A 24,156-nucleotide genomic window follows, 5' to 3' on the forward strand; every position below is an offset into this window, starting at 1 on the left:
TCTGAAAATTCACAAAAATATTCATTTATTTATTTATATATTCATAAAAAAAAACCATGGTAGAGTAATGCCGAGTATATACTTTACAACATTGATCAGCACAAGAATAAAATATTTAATTCAGGGGACATAAGTTCCAAAACTAACACTTGATCCATTTCTTTCACTGAGTATTAGAAATGGGCACAAATTGAAAGACTGTGGTTTAGGATTCCGACCCATATCGAGAATAGAAGTCGATATACAAAAACCAACATTTTATTAAACACGACGAGGAAAACAATTCCCAATTTAAAATTATTTTCTGCAATCAAAATTATAAAAGGAGTTCTTTCTATATTAAAACCCTTGACCGTTTTCAAGACAATGTTAGATTTTCCATTTTCGAAAATATCCTGAATTTGGATCTTTGTCGCGTTTTCGAGACAAAACCCACTCTCCCGTTTTTGAGTATAATCCTTAATTCAGAACAAAACTCACTTGCATAACTTATCTATATTGAAAGAACAAAATAATATTAAAATTTTGATATCTTGATGCTATTATGATTTTTAAATTATAAAAGAACAGTATTTTTTTTTATATTTTTTTTATATTTTACCTTATCAAAAAATCTTGCTTTGCTACGTAAGTGCGTAAATGCTTGAAAATTGAAATTGATACGAGTTCGAGTAATTGTTTCAAAACCAGGATATATTCCATAGTTGAAATGAGGTAATTGTTTCAAAATAGGGATATGTTCAAAATGAAAACTAATATCACCAATTCTCATACCTTATTATTAGTTTAAAGTTGACATTTCTTGTTTTAATTATTAGTTTTAGCTATTTATAATAAATGAATGGTGTATTTCGTTCAACTCGGCTTGGATTTAAAGTTATATACGCTAGAAAAAGATACCTTTTCAGATGTGGCCCATTCTAGTGTTAGAAATTGGCCAAGTGTTAGTTTTGGAACTAATTTTCCCTGTAATTGTAATCAGGATATAAATTAAAATTGTACATGGGTTCCCACAAAAAAGAGACTGTAAAGACGATTTTAACTTTTGCGTTAAATAGAGTCTTTTTTTAATGATCTAAAGTAAACGTAGAGAGAAACAAGTTTCCAGTTGCAGGGATTATGATAAATTCCGTACAGTCGTCTCTGCTGTCTCATCCAGTGTGTAAACCTGTAGGTACAAGACTCGATGGTACATACATTATTGAATAAGTAATTTTAGCTGAATAGATAAGTATGACTAAAAAATAACTATTATAACAGTTTAACATAATCAGGAGAATATTTAAATGCTATGGTCTGGGCAGTGGCCAAGGTCAAAATAATTTTTGTGCATACTTCAGAACATAATAGATGACTTTTTTGACATTGACAATAGAGAACATACTTTAAGTGTCAGGGAAAACATTAAAATGCAAAATTTGTGACGTATTCACTTGACCAGATTTTAAAATTATTTGAAAAAAACTCACAATTTAAGTAGCATTCTTACTCCAATTCAATTCAAGAAGCTAGGGATTTTTAGCCCTCTAATATCTTAAATTATAATCTTAAACAAAATTTGTAAAGTTAACTTTAACTAAAACATAGCTGTATAATGTATATATCTGTACTCTGTAGTGTCTTATATATTTGGAAAAATTTGTGACAAATGAACTTGAACAGATATTTAGAAATATCCCGCTGAATTAGGCCAGATGGGAACCACTAAATCCCATTGTTACCATGGCAAGTGGCGGAGCTCAACCATGTTTTCATTATAACCTGGAAGTTATGGTACTTGGTCTGAAGGATGATTGTGACAAATTACAAATATTTGACAAGACAACTTAACTTTAACAGACATTAAGTAGTCCTTGTTGACGATTTTGGATAAAAAATGATAACACCTTTTACGTGTTCTTTGCTATAAAATTTTTAGTATTACAGCACAGGTTAAATGCTAGATCTGGGGGGGTTGTAAAACTTAATGAGGGTGGGTTCTGATTATCTTCAATCTTCATGCACTGTAACATTCTTCTATTTTCTTCTTTAATTGGCGGATAACAGTATGATCCTCTGGATAGCCTGCTCTCAGTAACATCTCTAAATCCTTCTCCATCCTCAGCAGTTCACACAGGATTGGAAGATCCTTGCTAGCAGATACCTACAACAAAAAACAAGTTATTCAGGCGAAGACCATGATTGCTATTTATAACACAGAGTATCATGTTTTTAAGCAAAAAATTTGGAGCATTAAGTTATTCTGTTAAAACTAACAATTTGTTAACGAAGAGCGAAAGGAAAATAACCAAAAATTCTAAAATAAGATAAATAGAAAAAAAAATGTGGAAAAGGCTCCTTCAAAGTTTCTTTGAAGGAAATGAAAGAGTAAGATTAGTGTTTTAATAGAAACCCGAATTTGTTCAAATACCCATATCCTGTCACCTGAATTTTCTGGTTTGTTCTCTGGACCTTGTTCTTGTTCTCCCTCTGGGTTGGGAGGGAGCTTGTCTCAGTCGAGGACCTGGAGACAGGGTTAAAAGTCAAAGTCAAAACTTAGTGATTATAAGCTTAATCCTTAGTTTGATGGAAAACAGTACGCGTTATTTTTGAGAGACTTTTTTTCTAATATAAAAATTGACCAAGCGGCCTTTCTCCTTAGAGTTTTGTGAATTTCTATGAAAAGACAACAAGAATTGGCTTATTTTTTTCTAGATAAATCTATCACTCTGGGATTTTAGATAGTGGTTGAAAATATGTCTTTAAAGGGAAAAAACATCTTTAAAAACTGTAAAAGTCTTATATTTTATAATCCTTGCCTGGAGGATAAAGATCTTGGGGATAAAGGAAGATCAGGTTCTGGTTGTTTCTCCGCGGTTCTCTCCCTTGTTAGAGACAGTAATCTGTTCAACTGAGCAGTTAGTTCTCTAATCTGCATTGACTGCTCAGTATTCAAGATTTTATTGTCTTCACGCAACCGTGAGATCTGAACGTCTTTCTTTATCAGTTCTTGTTCCGCAAACTCAACGGTTTTCTCGAGATCTTTGCACTTCTCATTGATCTTCTTCAGATCAGAAACTAGACTAGAATGCCGCTCCAACTTTTTATCCCTCTCTCCTCGAACCTTCTTAAGCTCTTGCTCTGTGGTTCCAAGTTTGGATTTCAGCTCAGAGATTTCTACAACCTTCTCCGTGTTTACTTGTTCCTTCTCTCTCAACTCTTTCCTCAGTTTGTTCAGAAGATTGTTTCGATCCTGCTTCATCCGTAACTGTTCTTCCTCCATAGTTTTCTTCCGGTTTTCGATCTCGAGCTCTTTTATCTTCAGCTCCTCCTGTTTTCTATCGAGCTCAAGCTCCCTGTTGATGAGGACCTGCTCCTTCTCCCTGTGCTCTCTCTCGTGGTCCTCCTTCCGTGCCTTCCACTCTCTGCTCAGAAGTTGAATGTGCTGGGTTTCAACCTGAGAACAATATAAATGATACAAATTATACATAACCCTATAACAGGGAGCACATTAGTGCCATCAAATGATACATAACCCTGTAACAGGGAGCACAATAGTGCCATCAAATGATACATAACCCTGTAACAGGGAGCACAATAGTGCCATCAAATGGTACATAACCCTGTAACAGAGAGCACAATAGTGCCATCAAATGATACATAACCCTGTAACAGGGAGCACATTAGTGCCATCAAATGATACATAACCCTGTAACAGGGAGCACATTAGTGCCATCAAATGATACATAACCCTGTAACAGGGAGCACAATAGTGCCATCAAATGATACATAACCCTAAAACAGGGAGCACATTAGTGCCATCAAATGATACATAACCCTGTAACAGGGAGCACATTAGTGCCATCAAATGATACATAACCCTGTAACAGGGAGCACATTAGTGCCATCAAATGATACATAACCCTGTAACAGGGAGCAAATTAGTGCCATCAAATGGTACATAACCCTGTAACAGGGAGCACATTAGTGCCATCAAATGGTACATAACCCTGTAATAGGGAGCACATTAGTGCCATCAAATGGTACATAACCCTGTAACAGGGAGCACAATAGTGCCATCAAATGGTACATAACCCTGTAACAGGGAGCACATTAGTGCCATCAAATGATACATAACCCTGTAACAGGGAGCACATGATACATAACCCTGTACAAGGGAGCACAATAGTGCCATAAAATGATACATAACCCTGTAACAGGGAGCACATTAGTGCCATCAAATGATACATAATCCTGTAACAGGGAGCACATTAGTGCCATTAAATGATATATAACCCTGTAACAGGGAGCACATTAGTGCCATCAAATGATACATAACCCTGTAAAAGGGAGCACATTAGTGCCATCAAATGATACATAACACTGTAAAATAGAGTTTATCATAGTAATTGTTAACAGCTACAGCCTTACTGTTGACAAATCCATCGATATATAGAAAATAATAACTCGCCTAAAACTTATTCTTATCATTTTTAAATCTTTGCAACCGGCTGCCGTAATATATATTCAAATTATGAATTTTGCCCAAACATTAGAGTGCTAAGATATCATCCTTTGTGGGTAGCCCTGAATCAGTGTATATATGTACAGTATGCACTTCTAGTATACATAGTGTACACATGCACATTGTAAATTCATGTACAACCTCAACAGTACCTGATAAAGTTTACTGCTGAAGTGTACCTGATGAAGTTTACTGCTGAACAGTACATGATAAAGTTTTCTCCTGAAGTGTACATGATGAAAAGTTTTCTCCTGAAGTGTACCTGATGAAGTTTACTGCTGAAGTGTACCTGATGTAGTTTACTCCTGAAGTGTACCTGATGAAGTTTACTGCTGAAGTGTACCTGATGATGTGTACTGCTGAACAGTACATGATAAAGTTTACTCCTGAAGTGTACCTGATGAAGTTTACTGCTGAAGTGTACATGATGTAGTGTTCTCCTGAAGTGTACCTAATGAAGTTTACTGCTGAAGTGTACCTGATGAAGTTTACTGCTGAAGTGTACCTGATGAAGTTTACTGCTGAACTGTACCTGATGAAGTGTACTGCTGAAGTGTACCTGATAAAGTTTACTCCTGAAGTGTACCTGATGAAGTTTACTGCTGAACTGTACCTGATGAAGTGTACTGCTGAAGTGTACCTGATGAAGTGTACTGCTTAGCTGTACCTGATGAAGTGTACTGCTTAGCTGTACCTGATGAAGTTTACTGCTTAGCTGTACCTGATGAAGTGTACTGCTTAGCTGTAGCTGTACCTAATGAAGTTTACTGCTGAACTGTACCTGATGTAGTGTACTGATGAATTCTGCTTGCTTTGCTCTCTTCCATTTCTCTACTTCATAAGCAACTTCGTTTAGTCTGTTTAACCGCAGGACTTTGTCAATTTCGGAATCTGTATCTCTTTCTTCCCTAGGTCCTCCAAATCTTATAAAAAATTACTTATAACACATCACTCGATTTTTAGTACACTTTGCGTCCCCTTTCTTATTACAATTCTCGCTTTAAAATGTTGCCATTTTTTCCATCGTTATCCAAAAAAAGAAATATTGACAGATTTTTCCGTTAAATTTAAAGTGACAGATTTCAAGAAAAATAATGTCTACATTATATTCCATAGACCTTCCCTTGGGACATGAGAGTTGCCACGAAAAATGATCGCCCATTCGGTTCAACCTGTGTTGACGTTAATTGGATACAAGCTAGAAAAACAAACAGACAAGCTACACTTTTATAGATAGAAGTTAAAATCTCCAACCAAAAACAGGTTTATTTGAGTATTCCCCATCCCAGTCTATTTAAGAGCTAGATAATTCAGGGTATTTATTATTAACTTCCATCCCACCCCTCTAGGTTTACAATTTTGCATAATTTCAACCTTTCCAATTCACTATTTTGAAATATATACCTGGGTTGTGACTTCTTCTGAGAATATTTAGAACCAGAACCTAAATCTGTGTGCATCTCTAGACTAACCCTGATGTATCCTAGAACTCCGTGCTCAGAGATTATAGTCTCTTGGCTACTCCTCTCCTGTAGTCCGTCTATACTTGGAGCATCCAGGAGATGATCCAACCTTAGGAAACAGGATGCAATCTGTGTAGTCCCGCTCAGTACCTTGAGCTTGAGATGATATTCCTTGAAGGCATGCAGGAGCTCAGCTTGGGAGGCGGAGAAATTGAACTCATAGGATCCGTTCGTTAAATCTAATATTTCTCCAGCGGTGATGTTGTAATCTGAAATCAAATCAAATCAAATCAAATCAAATCAAATCAAATCAAATCAAATCAAATCAAATCAAATCAAATCAAATCAAATCAAATCAAATCAATATATTAAATCAATGCTTTGTATCCGGATCCGTGACATGCGCAACATTTTGGTCTCCTGGATCCGGATCCGGAAAAATATGCGGATCCACGGATCCGGATTCAAGGGTCAAAATTTAAAAAAAACCGCAAGAAAAATCGTTTGTTCCCAAAACCCAAATTTCAACTGTTTAAAAAAGAGAGATTATCATAACTTTCCTTATCTCTATAAGGTTCAACAAGAATAAAGCATAAAAATAAGCGAAAAAAAGAGGAAAATAATTTTAATTTTTTCTTCTGTTCCTAAGCACTGATTTAAATAAACTAAAATCAATCATTTTTAGGGGTAAAAACAAAAGATGAGAATTCTTACCTCCTATAACAATATTTTGTTTAGATATTGGCGGATAACAATATTGGATTGATATATTGGAGAAACTTTCAAGTAAATTTATTTCTACCAGGTCGATAAACAGCTTTCTAAACAAATAAATTTTATCGTATTTTTATAAAAGAAATAATATATTTTTCGGGAAAATGTCTCAAGAAAATTTGAAAGCTAAAGTTTCATATTTTATAGTCCAAAGCCACAAATCTCCTTATAAATTCTAATTTTGAGGGGCCCAGAAACTTTTTCTTTAAAATATCAGATTTGACAAGTCAACCATTTTTAAACATTATCAAATTGATCTCTTTTATTCTCAACTAGATCTTTTGAATTCTCAAATTGACCTTTTCAATAATTGATATTTTGGTTTCTTAAATTGATCTGTTGTATTCTTAAATTGATCTGTTGTATTCTTAAATTGATCTGTTGTATTCTTAAATTGATCTTGATATTGAGTGGCAACTGCCAACTAGTTCTTGCCACTTTCTTAAACGTTTAACAAGTTAACAAGTTACCTGTCAAATTTGTTGGTCATGCTTAGGGCAAATGGCTGGGGTGGGGACATTTTCCGAGATTTCGGAGGCGAAGACATTTTCATGGATTTTGGAGGCGGAGGCGAGTTGCAATCCCTCTCATCTGGATCTGGAAACGTTATATCCGCCGAAGGGGGAACAACGGCAGGTTTGGGCAGCTTCGTTGGCGGAGAACAACGGCTCTCTTCGTCAATTTTAGAACCTTGAAAAATAAAAGAACTTTTTTCCAGAATAAATAAAAAAATTGATGAAAACTTTTACCTTTTTTCTTTTCCGATCGGGGGTTTGGAGCGATAAAGACAGGTTTAGGCAATCCTGTACTAGGATCGTGTCTCAGTTTTGTCAGTCCAGAATCAGTTTTTTGTGTAGGTTCGGGTCCGTTTACTGGATGGAACGGAGAACCTGGAGTAGGTTTGGGCTGAAGAACTTGCGACGGAATATGAAGGGAATTTAGTTCGTGAGGTATAGATTCTTTATGTATCGTAGTTTGTTCAATTCTAGAGTCAGGATCAGAGGAGGACGAGATGTAGGACAGCTCTCCCTCAGATATCCGGGTCATATCAGAGTCTAAAAGAATATCCGGGTCAAATCAGAGTTCATGCAAAACCGGATCTACCAAAGGATAGAAAAGGTCATCAGGGAGTTTTCAAAACCTTGAGCAATCCAGAACAAGAAATGTCCAGGTAATCTTCAAAGTATTAGAAACCCTGACTAAAAAATATAGCCTTGTTATATCCGTGAGATATCATATTGCACAAATATTTAGGTTATGTTAGAAATAATGTTAAAATTGTCAGTTTTAAACGAAAAACAATTTATCTTTTAAGAAAAATTTGATTTACCTTTTGAAGATAGTTGATCACAGTTTACGTGATTAAGGACAACCCGAAGATTGATCTTGGGACTCCGACCTTCATTATCCCTGAATTTAAGTAATTAACAAATCAAGTCTTTTTATCCCTAACTTTTACAAGTTAAAATAGTCAACTAATAATAATTAGACATATGTTTTGGAAGTTGTAAGGTTCTACGAAGCAACAAAATATGTATCTCCTGTAAACCCCAGGTGGGTTTCATGGAACCTTTATTACCTGGGAGTAGATAGATTATACGCAACACAACCACAAGAATATCTCCTAAAAACTCTAGGTGGGAGTCCTGGAACCTTAACCTGGGAGTAGATAGATTGTACGCAGCAACTATAGGAATATCTCCTGTAAACTCCAGGTGGGAATCCCGGAACCTTTACCTGGTAGTAGATAGATTAAACGCAAAAACAACAGATATATTTTCTGTAAACTCCAGGTGGGACTCCTGAAGCCCATCCAGGGGGAGAATCTTTACCTGGGAGTAGATAGATTATACGCAGCAACTACAGGAATATCTCCTGTAAACTCCAGGTCCTCCAAGTATGGTTCCTGGAACCTATCCAGGGGGAGAACCTTGCCAACATCAACTAACGCGCTACCTGCAGAAGAGAAAGTTAGTTAGCCATAGTTACAAACTAATGAAGGCCGTGCAATTCATGAAAAGCGAGCCTGCGAGGTTAGACACTAGACAGTCATTCAATGAAAATGAAAATAAAATGAGAACTAAATAAGATCTTAAATAACGGTCGCAACAAAAAATCAAATTTTTATGTACATTGAAATGAACATTAAACAAAAAACTATTCGACATGAGCTTACACGAACAAAAAAAACTTTGAATACACATAAAGTAGTTATCTCTGTTTGTCTGTTTCTTTGTCCGATCATAACTTACAAATTGATTGACTGATTTGCCTCCAATATTTGGGGGAACTCAATAGAAGTCAATAGAACCACGGGAATATTATCTCTTTAGTTTGAAAATTACAAGTTGAGTTTGTTAACTTTTTAGAGACAAAACGGTCTTACCTAGAACCATGTTGTTTGAACAGACATTGATCTCGAATCCGTACTCAGATAGGAACTGGAATAGGACGGACGGATTACTCCGAACCTCGGAGCTGACAGTGTTTCCGGTAAATCCTGTAAACTCTAGGTCGGAGAAAACACTGGAAGTTTTAGAAATCCCTGGAAATAAAAAAAACCTGTTGAATAAGTAAAAATGATAATCTGATAATGAGGGGGGAGGAGGTATGCAAATAATGCTTAACATAATTAAATAAAGTTCATAAATGGACAGAGTTGACAGAAAGAAGAATATTGGGGAAAATGATTATCTGCATTAAACCATGTATCTATCAATAATAGTCGGTTAATAATTGTAAATTGTAAAAATATGAAAATAAAAAATATCAGAAAATAAATAAGCGAAAAGAAAGCGAAGGATGTAAATTCAGTTATTAAATTTTACAGAAATAAATAATTTAAAAATATATACAGGATGTCTAAAATCATATTAGATCGTTTCTAGCTCTGAATAGAGATTCAAGGGACTAACGAAAAAAAAAATAAATCATTTGAAAAAATGTATAAGGCTAATATAAAAATTTTATTGCAGAAAATACCAGGGTTTACGGATATTATGTGCGTATTTTGACGCTAAAGCTTATTATAGAAAATCCAATATGATATGGGACGCGCTGTATAAAAAAAATATGTTTCAACCTAGAAAAGAGTATACAAGCTGATATTCAGGTGTTGTTGGTATTTCCACATCCTCTTCGTTTCTATTTAACTAAGCAAGTTAAAATATAAAGTTTGAAAAGTCGAATTAAATAGTTTAAAATATAGAAAAATCCTGTAAAAATATAAATTGCAGACACACATGTTTTTAGAGCAGTAAAAGATGGAGTGGATCGTTAATCAACCTTATTATGTCTAAATACTCGTTACAATTAACTCTAAAATAAAAAGAAAAATATAAGATACTACTTTTATGCGTCCATCTTCTTTTTTAACTTTTAATTGTGGCTTTATCTGTGAGTATCTTCTCTTTGTACAGTTTATAATTTTTTTTAATTGGCGGATTTTATAATATTTTTTTCGGGCATTTCCTTTTACAAAATTAAATAATTTGAGATACAAATATTTTAAGATTACATATTCAAGTTTGATTGGCCATAACCCTTCCCTAGGGCCACGTGAGGTCCCACACAATTTGAGTATGATCGGTTAAGCCGTTTTGACGTTTATTGGATACAAACAAACAGACAAACAAACAGACACCCAAGCTAAATTTATATATAGAAGAAAACCTCTCACCAATTTCAGATTTGACAGATTCACGATTTCGATTTTAAAATTATAAGTCCGTGTACACTCAGATATACTGCCAATCTGAAAACAAAAATAGTTGTGAAAATGGTTTTTATAAGAATAAGAATTATAGGTTAAATCTAACAGCCCCCCCTCCCCCTCAATATGGGAGAACTAGAAGGCCCACAGAGTAAAGCACAAAAAATCCCAGCCCCCCCTCCCAAGTTCATAATGGGATAGATACCACCAGGAGGCGCGGCAGGATCAAAGTCCAGCGGTGTATAGATACCACCAGAGGCGTGGCAGAATCAAAGTCCAGCGGTGTATAGATACAACCAGGAGGCGTGGCAGGATCAAAGTCCAGCAGTGTAGAGAAACCACCAGGAGGCGTGGCAGGATCAAAGTTCAGCGGTGTATAGATACCACCAGGGGGCGTGGCAGGATCAAAGTTCAGCGGTGTATAGATACCACCAGGAGGCGTGGCAGGATCAAAGTCCAATAGTGTATAGAAACCACCAGGAGGCGTGGCAGGATCAAAGTCCAGCGGTGTATAATAAAAACCAGGAGGCGTGGCAGGATCAAAGTCCAGCGGTGCATAGATACCACCAGGAGGCGTGGCAGGATGGAGATCAATTTAAAACACTTCAGTCCCCATAACATAATCTGTATTAGATATTAATATTCCACCTGAAAATATAAACTGGTTCCGTTTTGAATCAGAATAGGTTGGGGACCAGGCGCAGTTCTTGAGTGTTCTCTGGTTCTTCTAAATAATCAAAATCTTCAAGAAATTGTTCATGAAAAGCATATTCTTAAAGGATTATTCCAAAAAATCTTTATTAAAAAGAATTTCACGCCCGATCGTTATGTAACGTGGCACCGGAAAAAATGTCGAAATTTATCATATTTGAAATGTGAAAATTTAAAAAGAGAAGCCCGCAAAATACCATTTACACAGAAAAAGTACAGCGTTGTTCCCAAAATTCTATTTATTTAAGAAATTGTTCACAAAAATGATTTCTTAAAGGAGCTGTTCCCAAAAATCAAATTCTCCAAGAAATTGTTCACCACACAGCAGCGTTAGTTTTCATTTATAACCAACCTAAACTAAGAAATTGGCCTTAAAAAAGTAGATTTAAATATCTAAATATGGAAAGGGATAAAAGAAACAGATGAAAGAAAGAGATGAGGTTTTGGATTATGTAGACACATTTTATGATTGCATAAGAAGGTGGTAACATAACTATTATATTTAGCTGAAGATGCCATTGAGATTTGTAAATTTGTAGTACAACATAGATACAGAAAACGAAGGTTAAGGATAACATGGAAATGGAAGTTTTGGATAACACAAAAAATGTTGAGTTTACTTTATGTGAAATGGACTATCCTGCGTTGTCTTATATCACTCTCGCAATTAATTAAAATGTTTTGTTATCATTATTAAAATAAGGAAGAAAAAATAATCAAAACAGCCAAGAGCTATTTTCCACCTAATTGCTTTAAACTTGTACTGTTAATATAATCATCAATTTGTAATTGTAAACTACGGGTCCGTTTACTTGATGGAACGGAGAACCTGGAGTAGGTTTGGGCTGAAGAACTTGCGACGGAATATGAAGGGAATTTAGTTCGTGAGGTATATATTCTTTATGTATCGTAGTTTGTTCAATTCTAGAATCAGGATCAGAGGAGGACGAGATGTAGGACAGCAAGGATGCAAGACAAACAAATATAAACTACGGTATATAACTGCCCGCTTCCACGCGAGAAACTTGCGCCTGCGCAGTCGGTCTGGAAACAGCTTCTAAAACTAGTTTTTTCACAATACGTTCTGTACAGATCCGCAGGGAGAACTCAGGAATTCACAGGGGCACCACATAGACTGTGTACACGGAGCATGGCTCGCGTAACATTTAGTAATAAACTGTATCTTATCTTATTCAAGTCCCCCCCCTCCCCCCTCTTCCATAGGCCCTAGATATAAAACTCTGTCCAAATTATAATTTTATTATAACGCAGTATTGATGTTAACATTTTCGTGTCGTAAAAAAATGGGAGAAAAGACTTTTAGTGAAACAATTCTTACTTTATGGTAGTCTCAGATACAGAACTAATGGATTCAGGTTCCTCTTGTAGTTCTATCCAAACTCCTAGTTCTAGTTGAGGAGCAGGTTTATCCTTGGATCCGAGTAGAGATACAACACTGGTTTCATCCATCCCGGAGTCAGCAGGAACCGTTTTAGCTCCCTTCAGAGGGACAACCTTAACCATAGGCAAAATTTAGTGTAAATCTGCCATCTTTCACTTCGATTTAACATTACAATTTTATAACATTTCCAATTTCCAAACATGTGAGTGCTTAGGATCCATAGAACCCCCAGTAATTGGGTTTCTTGGATCCGGATCCAGATCCACAAAAATATGCGAATCCACGGTGTAAAATATCAACCAAAACCTTTAAAAAAAAATTTTCTCTCAAAATACAAATTAAACTGTTAAATAAAGAAAGATTATTAAAAACTTCCTAATCTCTGAATGATTAATAAAGTTTAAGCAAAAATATAATCGAAAAGGGAAAGGATTCTATTCCTTTGCACTGACTCATAAAGTTATTTACAAAAAAAGATATCTTGATTGTTAAGAAAATACCTTATAACCCAGGCGTGCATTGTTCTGCAAAACCTCAATTCTGATTGCAAGATTTCTGTAAACAGCGAGCTCTTTTCGATCAGTAACCCAAACCAGCTCAGAATCTGAATTTAAACGTAAAAAAATAACAAAAAACAAAAACTTGACATTTGATAAACAGAGAACAAACTTTTTGTATTTTAGCTAATGCATTTCCATAATAATACAATTGATATGCATAGTTTTAATACAACTAAAATTTTCTTAATTTATTGACCTACAGATCCAAATTGGACAGCAAACGAGTGATCATGTATATTGCGCACAATGTATAATTCTAAAACTTTTATAAAAGAAGTTTCTTCATATTGGTCTTCATAAGACATACTAATATTTAAAAAGGGCCCATTTTATGCGATAACATCTGTTAGCAGTTAGCAGAGTCCAAAACTAAAGAACGAAAAGTTTTGACTTAAATTTTAAGTTCATGGTTAAATGCCACTTCTGACTTAATTTAAACCTGAATTTTAACCGTGAGGTTAAATATTTAACCCTGTGGTTAAATATTTAACTCGCCGAAATCGAGGAGTTAAAATTTAAACACATGGTTAAAATCTTGAAATCCTGAGTCTAAAACTAAAGAATGCGCGAATTTTAAGTTCGAGGTTAAAAGTTCTGTAAAATAATGAATGGCTACATAAATATTAAACTTTCTCAATATTAAATTTGAATTTCCCGGGAAAAATCTGAACCAATCAGGTAAAAGGATTTACGGAGAATATTACATAACCATCGCTAATCAGCTGTTCTTACGTAACCGAAAACAAAACATACAACCGTTTTTTTGGATTTACATACAAAAATTAATTAATCTAAAACGTGAAATTTCTTTAACAAGAGTTAAAATTTAAACACATGGTTAAAATCCCTGTTTGTCTATCATCATTCAGCGGTAAGAGGCATTCAGTATGTGACTAGAAATATGTTTTGTTTTTCGTCACGTAACTTAAAATTTAAAAAACAGCTGATTACCGAATACCGATACTTACGTAATAATTCTTTAAATCCTTTTCTCTGATTGGTTCATATTTTCCCGGGAAATTCAAATTTAAAATTGAGAAAGTTTAATATTTAAGTAGCAATAAATTATTTTACAGAACTTTTAACCTCGAACTTAAAATTCGCACATTCTTTAGTTTTAGACTCTGGAAGCAATCATTAGTTTTCTGGTGGAAGTCTTGCGGTTTCTGGTAGAAGTCTTGAGCTTGAGGTTTTTGGTGGCAGTCCTGGTAGCAGACCAGGTGGCAGTCCAGTTATTATTTAGTTTGTCTTTCTTAGTGTTTTTATAAACTTTCTTCTATACTGCATAGTTTTTCTTTATTTGGTGTTAACAGATATATTGTTATGTACGTGCACAGACTATTACAGTCGCCTGAACTACTGACATCACATAGCACCCTTTGTTAAAAACATAAATAAATCACTATTATGAAGGTGCACTTTAATCTACACAATCTTTGGTTTAAATTTTAGTACTACAGAAAATTTCGTGCTTTGGACAATTAGCTTTCTCTTTTCATGGTGAACATTAACATTAGTTCCTTAAAAAGTTTAAACATTACATAATTCCAACTGTTGGATAAATACAGCACGAAAACGAAAAAAAACTGTATTGGTGTTAATTGTATTTTAAATGGACGTTATCGACTGAAAAAAAAACTTCCAGAGATTTTTTTACTGTTATTTTTTAAGTCAACAAAAGTCCTCCTGAAAACAACAGCTTAAAATTGTTAAAGCTAAACGTTCTCAGTTAGTTCTAGGTAAATCTTCCCCCAAATAATTTTTTTTTTCAAGGAAAGATTAGAATGAAAAAAGTTGGAGCATTGTTGTTTGGATGATAATATGATAATCTTATGAGGAAAAAAAGTAATAATGGAAATTCTTAATCGAGATGAAATAATCTTGATGTATTCTTTAACGAAGCAAGATTTACTGGTTTGTTTTCATTGCCATGGAGTGGTAAGACGCCATTAAAAGTTGTGACACTAATATTTCAATGATAAGTTTTTATATTTTTTTTTTGTTTTGATTGTGGTTTCACTTCATCATCTCGAACTATGTGAGATATGGTGACTTAGACTGAAAATCTCTGACCATACTATTACAAGTATGCCGAGATTTGCAAAATCTCACTAAACTTGGTTTGAAATGAAGATGAACTAAAAAAATTAACAAAGTAGGCAGTCGGGCAGTATGCTTTGAGACTCGGCAGTTTGATGAAAGTGTCTAATGTAAGGCTAAAAGCATCGCCCATATTTTTGGGAAAGGTCAGAAAATGTTAATTTCCACTCTTCTGTCAGGACTAGGGTTGAGATTCAAATTGATATTTCTGAATTATGGTATATCAATACTTCAAAAAACAAACAAAAAAGGTAAGTGAGCATGTTTTACTAAAGTAAAAAAGGTAAGTTTGCATGTTTTGATATAAAAGAAAAAGGTAAGTGAGCATGTTGTTTTTAAGTTAAAAAAAGGTAAGTTTGCATGTGATGTAAAAGAAAAAGGTGAGTTTGCCCTGTGCATGTTGTCAGTACAAAATAATTAAGTTAATATCAATATTGATCTATACTGAAAAGATCAATATAAGGAGCGTGTGAGAATGAATATTCTTCAGCTATTTTAAGAATTTCCATTCTTTAATGCTTAGAGCGTGTAAGAATATACATTCTTTCACGCTCTGACAGTGTAATAATTTCCATTCTTCCACGGTCTGAGCGTTAAAGGATGAAAATTCTGCACCTACAGTGTAAGAATAAGCATTCTTAAACGCTAGGAAGCGAACAGTATTAAAATTGTTCCTACTGAACCGTGTAATAATGGGAATTCTTACACGATAGCTTTACTACTATGGAACCGATCAGATATGATATAATAACAATGATGATAATAACAATGATGATAATAACATAATGATAATAACAATGATGATAATAACAATGATAATAATAACAATGATGATAATAACATAATGATAATAACAATGATGATAACTATGATGATAATAACAATGATGATAATAACAAAGACGATAATAATACCGAATAAAGGATCTGGTGTTGAAGTAACTGAATCTGTTTCAAGGACTACCCTGTCCAACTTAGCCTTCACAACAATATTCTCACCAGGTCTAACAAAATACATATTTAACAAATATTTCAGAGTTTTAAAACAAAATCAATCTTAAGTATATTTTATGTCGTTACACACCATTTGGTTTTACTAGGAGCTTGATATGGCATATGACATATGACGTGCGACGTACGACAAACGTCATATGACATTTTACAAATGTCAAAACACATATGGCATATGGTACATATTACATATTATTAAATGTCATTTTCATTTCGTCATTTCGTCATTTTGTCATTTTGTAAAACTTGCATCCTTGGAAAATTGAAAATAATATATAATTATTAGTTCTAGGAATTTTACGACGCAACTTAAAGAGAAAGCTTGATTAATCAATAATATGAGATATGGATAAATATTAAAATCAAATTGCATATTTTTCAAAACCTAAAATAAATAAACACTCCCTTTAAAGTTAAACCGCGCAGTGTTTACGTATGTTATTTTCCATTTTTCAATCGTAATAACAAAACGTCTAATTGATCAAATACCTGACAGGAAAATTAACGCCCCGCTTCACGTTCAAAACTATTAATCTTTTCTCCAGAATCATTCTTTCTGAAACATTTTTTTAAAATGAAACTAACTGTCGAAAAAATACTGTTTAAATATCAAAGATAACCACATTTAAAAAGTCAATGTTCTCAGGTACCGTTTAAATTTTCACAAATCAAAATACAAAATATCTTTCCCCGGATTTCTGATTTAATCCTCTAGGGGCAGTTTCTTCAATATTTCCTTTCCCCCTCCAAGCTGGACACTGTCCTCTCTAAAATATATAAAAATATATTAATGTGATCAGTGGCCGAATTTAAAGAATTTGAGCGGCGGTTCAAATTTAAGGCGCGGCTTAAATATGGATGGTTCTACTTAAAATTGTATCAAATGTTTCAAGATTTAAGCCGGTGCTTAATTTAAACCGGGTTTTGGCAGATTTAAACCACGGCTCAAATTCTTTAAATTCCATCTCTGTACTAATCAAATGCAGTCACTTACACAAATATCTACAGAATCGGTTTATAAATGATGCAAGTCATAGAGGAATCATACTATAAATATTTATTTTATCAAAATCAAATGTTCAAATCTTCTTATTTCATTCTTTTTTTCTGAAGAGCTCCTTTATTTTCAACTTAAATCCGGATCCGTAAATCCACATATTTCTTCGGATCCGGGTTGCTAAAAGTTGCGGATTCTTAGCACCGGTAATTTATTTGGCTTTCAGAGTTTGCTTGAATAATTGAAAAATATCCGTCATAAGATCCGTTTCGGAAAGATTTCTGCAAGTATTCTTCAAGAAAACATCGGGTAGTTGAATATGAAATAATGACAATTAACTCTTTAATTTATTAAAGGTATTATATAAATAACTAGCTGAAAGGCCCGGCGTTGCCCGTGGAAAAAAATGTAATTTTTAGCCTATGTCACTTCCTTCACCAAGGCTACCCACCTATGAATGTCCACAAAAAATTTCAGCCCATTCGGTCCAGCCGATTGGCCGGCCAGAGGGAACATATATATGAATATCTTGTTTTATTATAGATATTATTTAACGTTGTTTGGCAATTTTCACAAGAAATCTATTTTTTTAAATATTAACAATAAAAATCAATAACTGACCCTAAAACGAGGAAGCTCCATCGATTACATATTTCTTGGACGATCTTTCGAAGCTGAATAGGATCTAGGGTTCGAGACTCTTCTTCTGGTAAACTCTTTCGAAATCCATCCACGAGTTCGAGAAAATGCCTAAATGAACGAATTCTTGAAATAGAGAAGTTAGAAACTAGAAACATGTTTCTAGTTTTGAGTGGGTCATATGACCCCAGGGAAGGTTTATCATCATAAAAATTTCAAAAAATAGCCTCAACCAAAAGTCGATTTTCAAAAAATTTTAAACATTGACGAATATTTATAAGAGAAAATGTTCACAATTGAAAAAGAAAAATGTAAAACTGGAAAAGCATCAATAAATTCAAATAAATTAAAAAATGTCATGTAAAATATTTCTTTGATGAAAAATGAAAGACAGAGAGGAAATTTAATTTGTAATTTGTCAAAAAAAAAACGATAGTCAAATTCTTGACAAGGAAGGATTCAGTATCCGGATCTGCGATTCAAACAAATAAATCTTTCAATTTATTAATTCTCTTTGGTATTTAATTCATCAAAATAAAAGTAATCAAATGTTTTCTTAAATTGAAAATGAAAAATGAAGAGAAAAAATGTAAGCTCTATAAAAAACAGATTGAATTCCTATGGCTGGTATTGAATTCAATTCCTATGGCTGGTATTGAATTCAATTCCTATGGCTGGTATTGAATTTATTAGATTAAAATTTAAAAATTGTCAAATCATTTCTATGATTGAAATTTAAAATTGTTTGAAATATTTTCAAAAAATTTAATGATGGCTATGTGAATTTCTTTTTGAATGTCAACAATTTTTTGGTTTAAAAATGTAAGATTGAGTGGAAAAATATTTGGCAAAACTGATATTTCCATTATTAAAAAGCCTCGTCGGTTCAGCCTTCTAAACGTTTATCGGTTACAATCTAACAAACAAACAAACAAACAAACAAACAAACAAACAAACAAGGAAACAAACAGACAGGCACCAAAACAGACAAGCAAAGTATGTATATATACAGAATCCGTGTCCTGCATTTCATTCATGAATATGAAATAAAATAAATATTAAAAAATAAAATATGAGAAATATTAATTAAAACTTTGAACTCCAAGTATTTAATTCTGATGAAGGACGGATTGAAAAATAAATCCTCTGTTTACCTGAGAGCGTGATGTTTGGCTGAACCTGGTTTCAATCCCGTCCCAACACTATAGAGGACGGAGTCAATCATACAGATGAAGGCCCTGGTGGTGGTGTGGCTTGCCTGCATACCCATCCATTGGTTAAGGTTTAGGCTCATCAATAACCACATCCGGGAAAGTAGGACGCCATCTAATATCAAAATTCAAATAAAAAAATTTGAAAACTTAAATATTACAAAAAACCAATAAAAAAAAAATTACTCCTTAGAAATTGATATCACGCATGAACACAAAAGAGCTAGAAACTCTTGTAATATATATTAGAGATGAATTAGAAAAATAAACTTCCTAATAAACAAATGGAAAAAGCTGAAAAATACCATGTTTAGGCATTGAAAATGTACTTTGACATAAAATTATCAATGTATACCAGGGGCGGACCCTGCTCTTGGGGTGTCAAACTTCCAATAAAACTGTGATTCAGTTGCAAGAGCACCGAGCGACACTTGCAAACGAGGGGGTGCAGGGAGGCAGAGCCCCCCGCGATTTTATATTAGGAATTAGCATTAAAAGTAAGTATTTTAAGTGCTCAAAATAGAAAATTACTTTTTAAATATGTATTTATTGTTCTAGAACTTTACTTTATTTTAAGAAAAATATAGATATAATATAGAAGGATAGGATATTAAGGAAATAATAGGTCTAGGATATCTTATGTATTTTATGTGGAAATGTCAACAAGGTTAATGGTTACTACTAATAATATTGAATTGTCCGGAGAAAGCAAAATTGCTTCTCACTAAAAAGTATGCACTTTCACTTATATTTTGCTTGTTGCTTGAACTTACTTGAGATAACAAGGTTTCTGACCCCGAGCATGAGCTGTACTGTGATGAACCCCATGAGGGCCCTGACCTTGAGACCCTGCTGGGTCGGCGGGATCAGGGTTAAAGAGTACAACAGGTTCAACGGATGGTTGAAACCTTCCAGTCTCAAGTGCTGAATCAATAGATAAATAAAAACATAATAATTTTGTTGTGACTCTATTCAAAATGTATTTTGTTTTCAGACACAAAGTAAATAGAAACTGGACGCTTAATTAATAATTATATCATTTATACTTTTTGAACAGACTCTTTAAAATGAAGTGTCTGGCCAGACATGGTAGTTAGGCTGAGACTGCAGTATTGAAGAGAATTTTTTTATGATTCATTTGAGACGTATCATACTTTTTTTACGGTGCATATTTGTTCCGCAAGAGCGCAAATTCAATATTTAAAATCCTCAAAGATTGTCCATTTTGGAGGGATGATATTGAGAATCCATCTTTTTAAAATAATTCAATGACAACAAAAATATAACAAAAATTCTACAGTACTATTTATTTGTTAAAGAACAGGTTAAGAAAATAAAATGTAGTAATTTTATTCAGTTATAGGTTTCTGTAATGTCTCATTTTTCACAAACATTTCTGTAGATTTCCTGGAGTTTTATTAAAAAGACGACATTTAAAGAGTTTGAAGAAATTTGCGAACAAGAAGTTCGATAAAATAATGAAAAAGAAATATGTTCCTAACCATCTAATTAGTACTGTAAAATTTTTGTTACATTTTTCGTCGTCGTTATTTAATAATTAACAAAAAACGATTCTCAAAATCAGATGAGGATTTTAAAGCTTAAATTTGCACTCTTCCTAAACAAATATGCACCATAAAACGTCTCATAGGTTTCAAATGAATCCTAAAAATGTCTACAAAACTGCATTCTCAGCTCAACTACCATGCTTAGCCAGACACTCCCTTTATGAACCTGAGATATTGAAACAAACGCAAAAATAGTCTTACGTTTGGAACATTGTCAACTCTCCAGTTTCTTGAAGATACTGAGAGATGAACTGGTCTAAACCTAACCGTGAGTAGAACACCCAGATCTATTATCTAAATATTAATTATTTTTATTAAACTACTCATATTCATAGTGAGATATATACATATAACGATATCTAGGTATGGTAATAGATCAAGCAATGTAGCCTAACGTATCGTAGTCTGTGATCCACGCACCCCGAAAGGGGGCTCTGGGTTGCAGGGAGAGGTGGTTACCAGTTACCTGGTAACACTTGTGTTATTGGGGAGTCATAATAGATAGATAGATAGATAGATGTTAATAGATCAAGCAATGTAGCCTAACGTATCGTAGTCTGTGATCCACGCACCCCGAAAGGGGGCTCTGGGTTGCAGGGAGAGGTGGTTACCAGTTACCTGGTAACACTTGTGTTATTGGGGAGTCATAATAGATAGATAGATAGATAGATGTTAATAGATCAAGCAATGTAGCCTAACGTATCATAGTCTGCAGGACATGATTTGACTGTAGCTTAAATGATGATCATCATAATATTAATAGAAAAATTAAGAGATCAAGCAATCTGGACATCTAACGATCTCGAGAGATTTAGAGATCTTCAAAGGGATTTTTAAGAAATCTTCAAGAGATTTTCAAGAAATCTTACAGGAATATTCAAGAAATCATCCAGAGATATTCAGAAATCATCAAGAGATTATCAAGAGACTCTAAAGATATTTTCAATAAATAATCAAGAGATTTTCAAGAGATTAGATATCTTGAAGAGATCTTGAAGCGATATTGAAGAAATCATCAAAAAGTTTAAAAGTTCTTCAAGAGATCTCCATGAGATCATGAGATATTCAATAGATCCCCAAGACTTTCAAGATATATAAGGAGATTTCAAAAGATAAAAAGAGATATCAAGAGATCTCCATGAGATCATGAGATATTCAATAAATCCCCAAGACTTTCAAGATATATAAGGAGATTTCAAAAGATAAAAAGAGATATCAAGAGATATTAAGGGGTATCAAGAGATATCAAGCGATATTAAGAGGTATCAAGAGATCTCCATGAGATATTAAGAGGTATCAAGAGATATCAAGAGAAATTAAGAGGTATCAAGAGATATCAAGCGATATTAAGAGGTATCAAGAGATATCAAGGATATTAAGAGGCATCAAGAGATATCAAGAGATATTAAGAGGCATCAAGAGATATCAAGAGATATTAAGCGGTATCAAGAGATATCAAGAGATATTAAGAGGTATCAAGAGATATCAAGCGATATTAAGAGGGATCAAGAGATATCAAGCGATATTAAGAGGTATCAAGAGATATCAAGAGATATTAAGAGATATTAAGAGGTATCAAGAGATATCAAGCGATATTAAGAGGTATCAAGAGATATCAAGAGATATTAAGAGGCATCAAGAGATATCAAGAGATATTCAGAGGTATCAAGCGATATTAAGAGGTATCAAGAGATATCAAGAGATTAATAGAAATTTAGGTCTGATATCCTGGTAAACTTAAAATTTGTACAATGATGATAATAATAATAAGAAAACTAATGTGCATTTACAAAACACCAGTGCAACAGTAAAAATTGAAATATTAAAAAGTTGTAAATACATCATATAAATTATATTGTGAGTAATTACAGGGTGGCCAAAACTTTTTTGAACCCATCCGTACAAAAATCCGTACATTTTCAGAAGAAATCCGTACAATCCGTACAATTTGAAAACAAATCCGTACAATCCGTGCAATCCGTACAATCCGTACAATTTTAGGGTAAAAAAAAATCAATCCGTACAATCCGTACAATCCGTACATTTTGGCCACCCTGTAATTAGTAAACTAAAGTTAATGTTCTGAATGTTGAAACTGCAAAGCTGCCTTATTTAAAACACTAAAAATGTTTAAATTTCCAAATTATCTTTCAAAATAGATCAACAAAGCGTTGTTTATTCTTTACATTCTAATAAATAATATTTCTTTTCTACATCAAAAACTCGAAGCTATTAAGATTAAAGGAGGAAAAATGTGTTATTCATCCCTGAGAAAAATTTAAATTTCCCTAATTTTCATTTTTATTTTAAATTACATCTGTTTGAAAACATAAATGTCGAGTTAATAAGATTTTAATATTAATAAGAAAATAAAATAAAGAACCTCTGAACGCGCAACAAAGTAAAATCGAACTGTACAAAGTATAAAACTAAAAGATCTGACGTGGAGAATTTTGGTTGAAGAGATTGGGTTTAACTTATTCTCCTTGCGGTCTCGTATTGATCAGAAAAGATTTGACTAAAATGAAACCGGTTCTTGGGAATTAGTACAATTTTAACCCATTCCAAATTGTAAGAGCAAGTGGGTTGATATCCTTAATTGGCATTGGAATAATTATCAATGCTTGTATATTACATACATAGGGTTGCACAGTACATATACGTAATAAGCTCCTATACGTTGAACCGTTTAAACACAGAGGGTCGTCTTGCGACAAAATACACGACGAATTTTATAAATATGTCGGACATTTTAAAATAATAATAACTATCTTTAAGAATACATTAGTTACGCTCATTAAATATTTTTATTTCATCGTTCATTTGGTTTATTAGGTTTAACAAAAAATCAAGAAACCACTAAAATAATAAAAAGAAATAATATTTTATAAATATTAAAAATTGGTAAGAATCTTGCTACAAAAATCAACAAGTGGCCAAAGATGTCAACTCAGCAACATTTAGTTAAATATGTACATGATATATTATGATAATGATAAACTAAAGCCATAAATTAGTTTTTGTCATGAGACATAACTTATATAAAAACAAATTTATAATTATCTTTTTTAATATTGGTTAAGGATTCTTTAGGATACTGAATTTAAAGAAAAGTAAATAACTTTTGAAAAGTACTGTACACAGTTTTAATTTCTAATAATATTTAATTCCTGAGGATGTTAATTTTCTGATTACATTGGAGTCCTAAGGATATTTAATTCCTAAGAATATTAATTTCCCAATGATATTGGATTCCTAAGGATATTAGATTCCAAAAATATATATTAGATTCTAAGAATATCTAAGTGTTAAGGATATTTAATTCCAAAGGATATTTAATTTTCTAATAATATTGGAGTTCTAAGGATATTTAATTTCCTAATAATATTGGAGTCCTAAGGATATTTAATTCCTAAGAATATTAATTTCCTAATGATATTGGTTTCCAAAGTATATTGAATTCCAAAGGATATATAATACCAAAGAATATTTGATTACAAAGAAT

At 33.3% G+C, this 24,156-nt stretch overlaps 2 protein-coding genes across 4 annotated transcripts in view; both read right to left on the reverse strand.

The window, feature by feature from the left end:
- LOC111703352 (centrosomal protein of 120 kDa) lies at window positions 1-16,815 on the reverse strand. Of its 3 annotated transcripts, none has more exons than XM_023475261.1 (19): window positions 16,726-16,815; window positions 16,141-16,229; window positions 13,067-13,170; window positions 12,504-12,679; window positions 11,102-11,180; window positions 10,421-10,495; window positions 9,824-9,893; window positions 9,128-9,286; window positions 8,574-8,697; window positions 8,072-8,151; window positions 7,491-7,796; window positions 7,212-7,431; window positions 6,682-6,788; window positions 5,909-6,236; window positions 5,286-5,427; window positions 2,799-3,436; window positions 2,425-2,503; window positions 958-2,143; window positions 1-142 (listed from the first exon to the last, which is right to left on the reverse strand). In XM_023475261.1, the coding sequence occupies exons 1-18, from the start codon at window positions 16,785-16,787 to the stop codon at window positions 1,997-1,999; spliced, it is 2,985 nt and encodes a 994-aa protein (XP_023331029.1). In that variant the 5' UTR covers window positions 16,788-16,815; the 3' UTR covers window positions 1-142; window positions 958-1,996. The 3 variants fall into 3 exon arrangements, with proteins under 3 accessions (XP_023331029.1, XP_023331028.1, XP_023331030.1); XM_023475260.1 differs by having other exon boundaries at window positions 901-2,143; XM_023475262.1 differs by lacking the exons at window positions 1-142; window positions 16,141-16,229 and having other exon boundaries at window positions 959-2,143; window positions 16,726-16,794.
- The window catches only part of LOC111703363 (uncharacterized), a 23,128-nt gene continuing 15,761 nt past the window's right edge, over window positions 16,790-24,156 (reverse strand). The window contains exons 5-9 of the mRNA XM_023475282.1: window positions 20,853-20,945; window positions 19,857-20,007; window positions 19,027-19,198; window positions 17,855-17,983; window positions 16,790-17,003 (exon numbers count right to left, since the gene is read on the reverse strand). Of these exons, the coding sequence (XP_023331050.1) occupies window positions 16,940-17,003; window positions 17,855-17,983; window positions 19,027-19,198; window positions 19,857-20,007; window positions 20,853-20,945 (609 nt within the window). The 3' untranslated portion in view covers window positions 16,790-16,939. The remainder of the gene's footprint in view (window positions 17,004-17,854; window positions 17,984-19,026; window positions 19,199-19,856; window positions 20,008-20,852; window positions 20,946-24,156) is intronic.

Source organism: Eurytemora carolleeae, unplaced genomic scaffold (genome assembly GCF_000591075.1).
Source record: "Eurytemora carolleeae unplaced genomic scaffold, Eaff_2.0 scaffold549, whole genome shotgun sequence".
Taxonomy (NCBI): Eukaryota; Metazoa; Arthropoda; class Copepoda; order Calanoida; family Temoridae; genus Eurytemora; species Eurytemora carolleeae.

Excerpts from the sequence above, each read along its gene's own strand:
- LOC111703352 (XM_023475261.1), bottom strand. The coding sequence starts at position 16,787 with ATGATTCTGGAGAAAAGATTAATAGTTTTGAACGTGAAGCGGGGCGTT. Across the intron at positions 7,797-8,071 it reads TGATCAACTATCTTCAAAAG|ACTCTGATATGACCCGGATA; the intron begins GTAAATCAAATT and ends ATATTCTTTTAG. Across the intron at positions 3,437-5,285 it reads TCATCAGTACACTACATCAG|GTTGAAACCCAGCACATTCA; the intron begins GTACAGTTCAGC and ends TATTGTTCTCAG.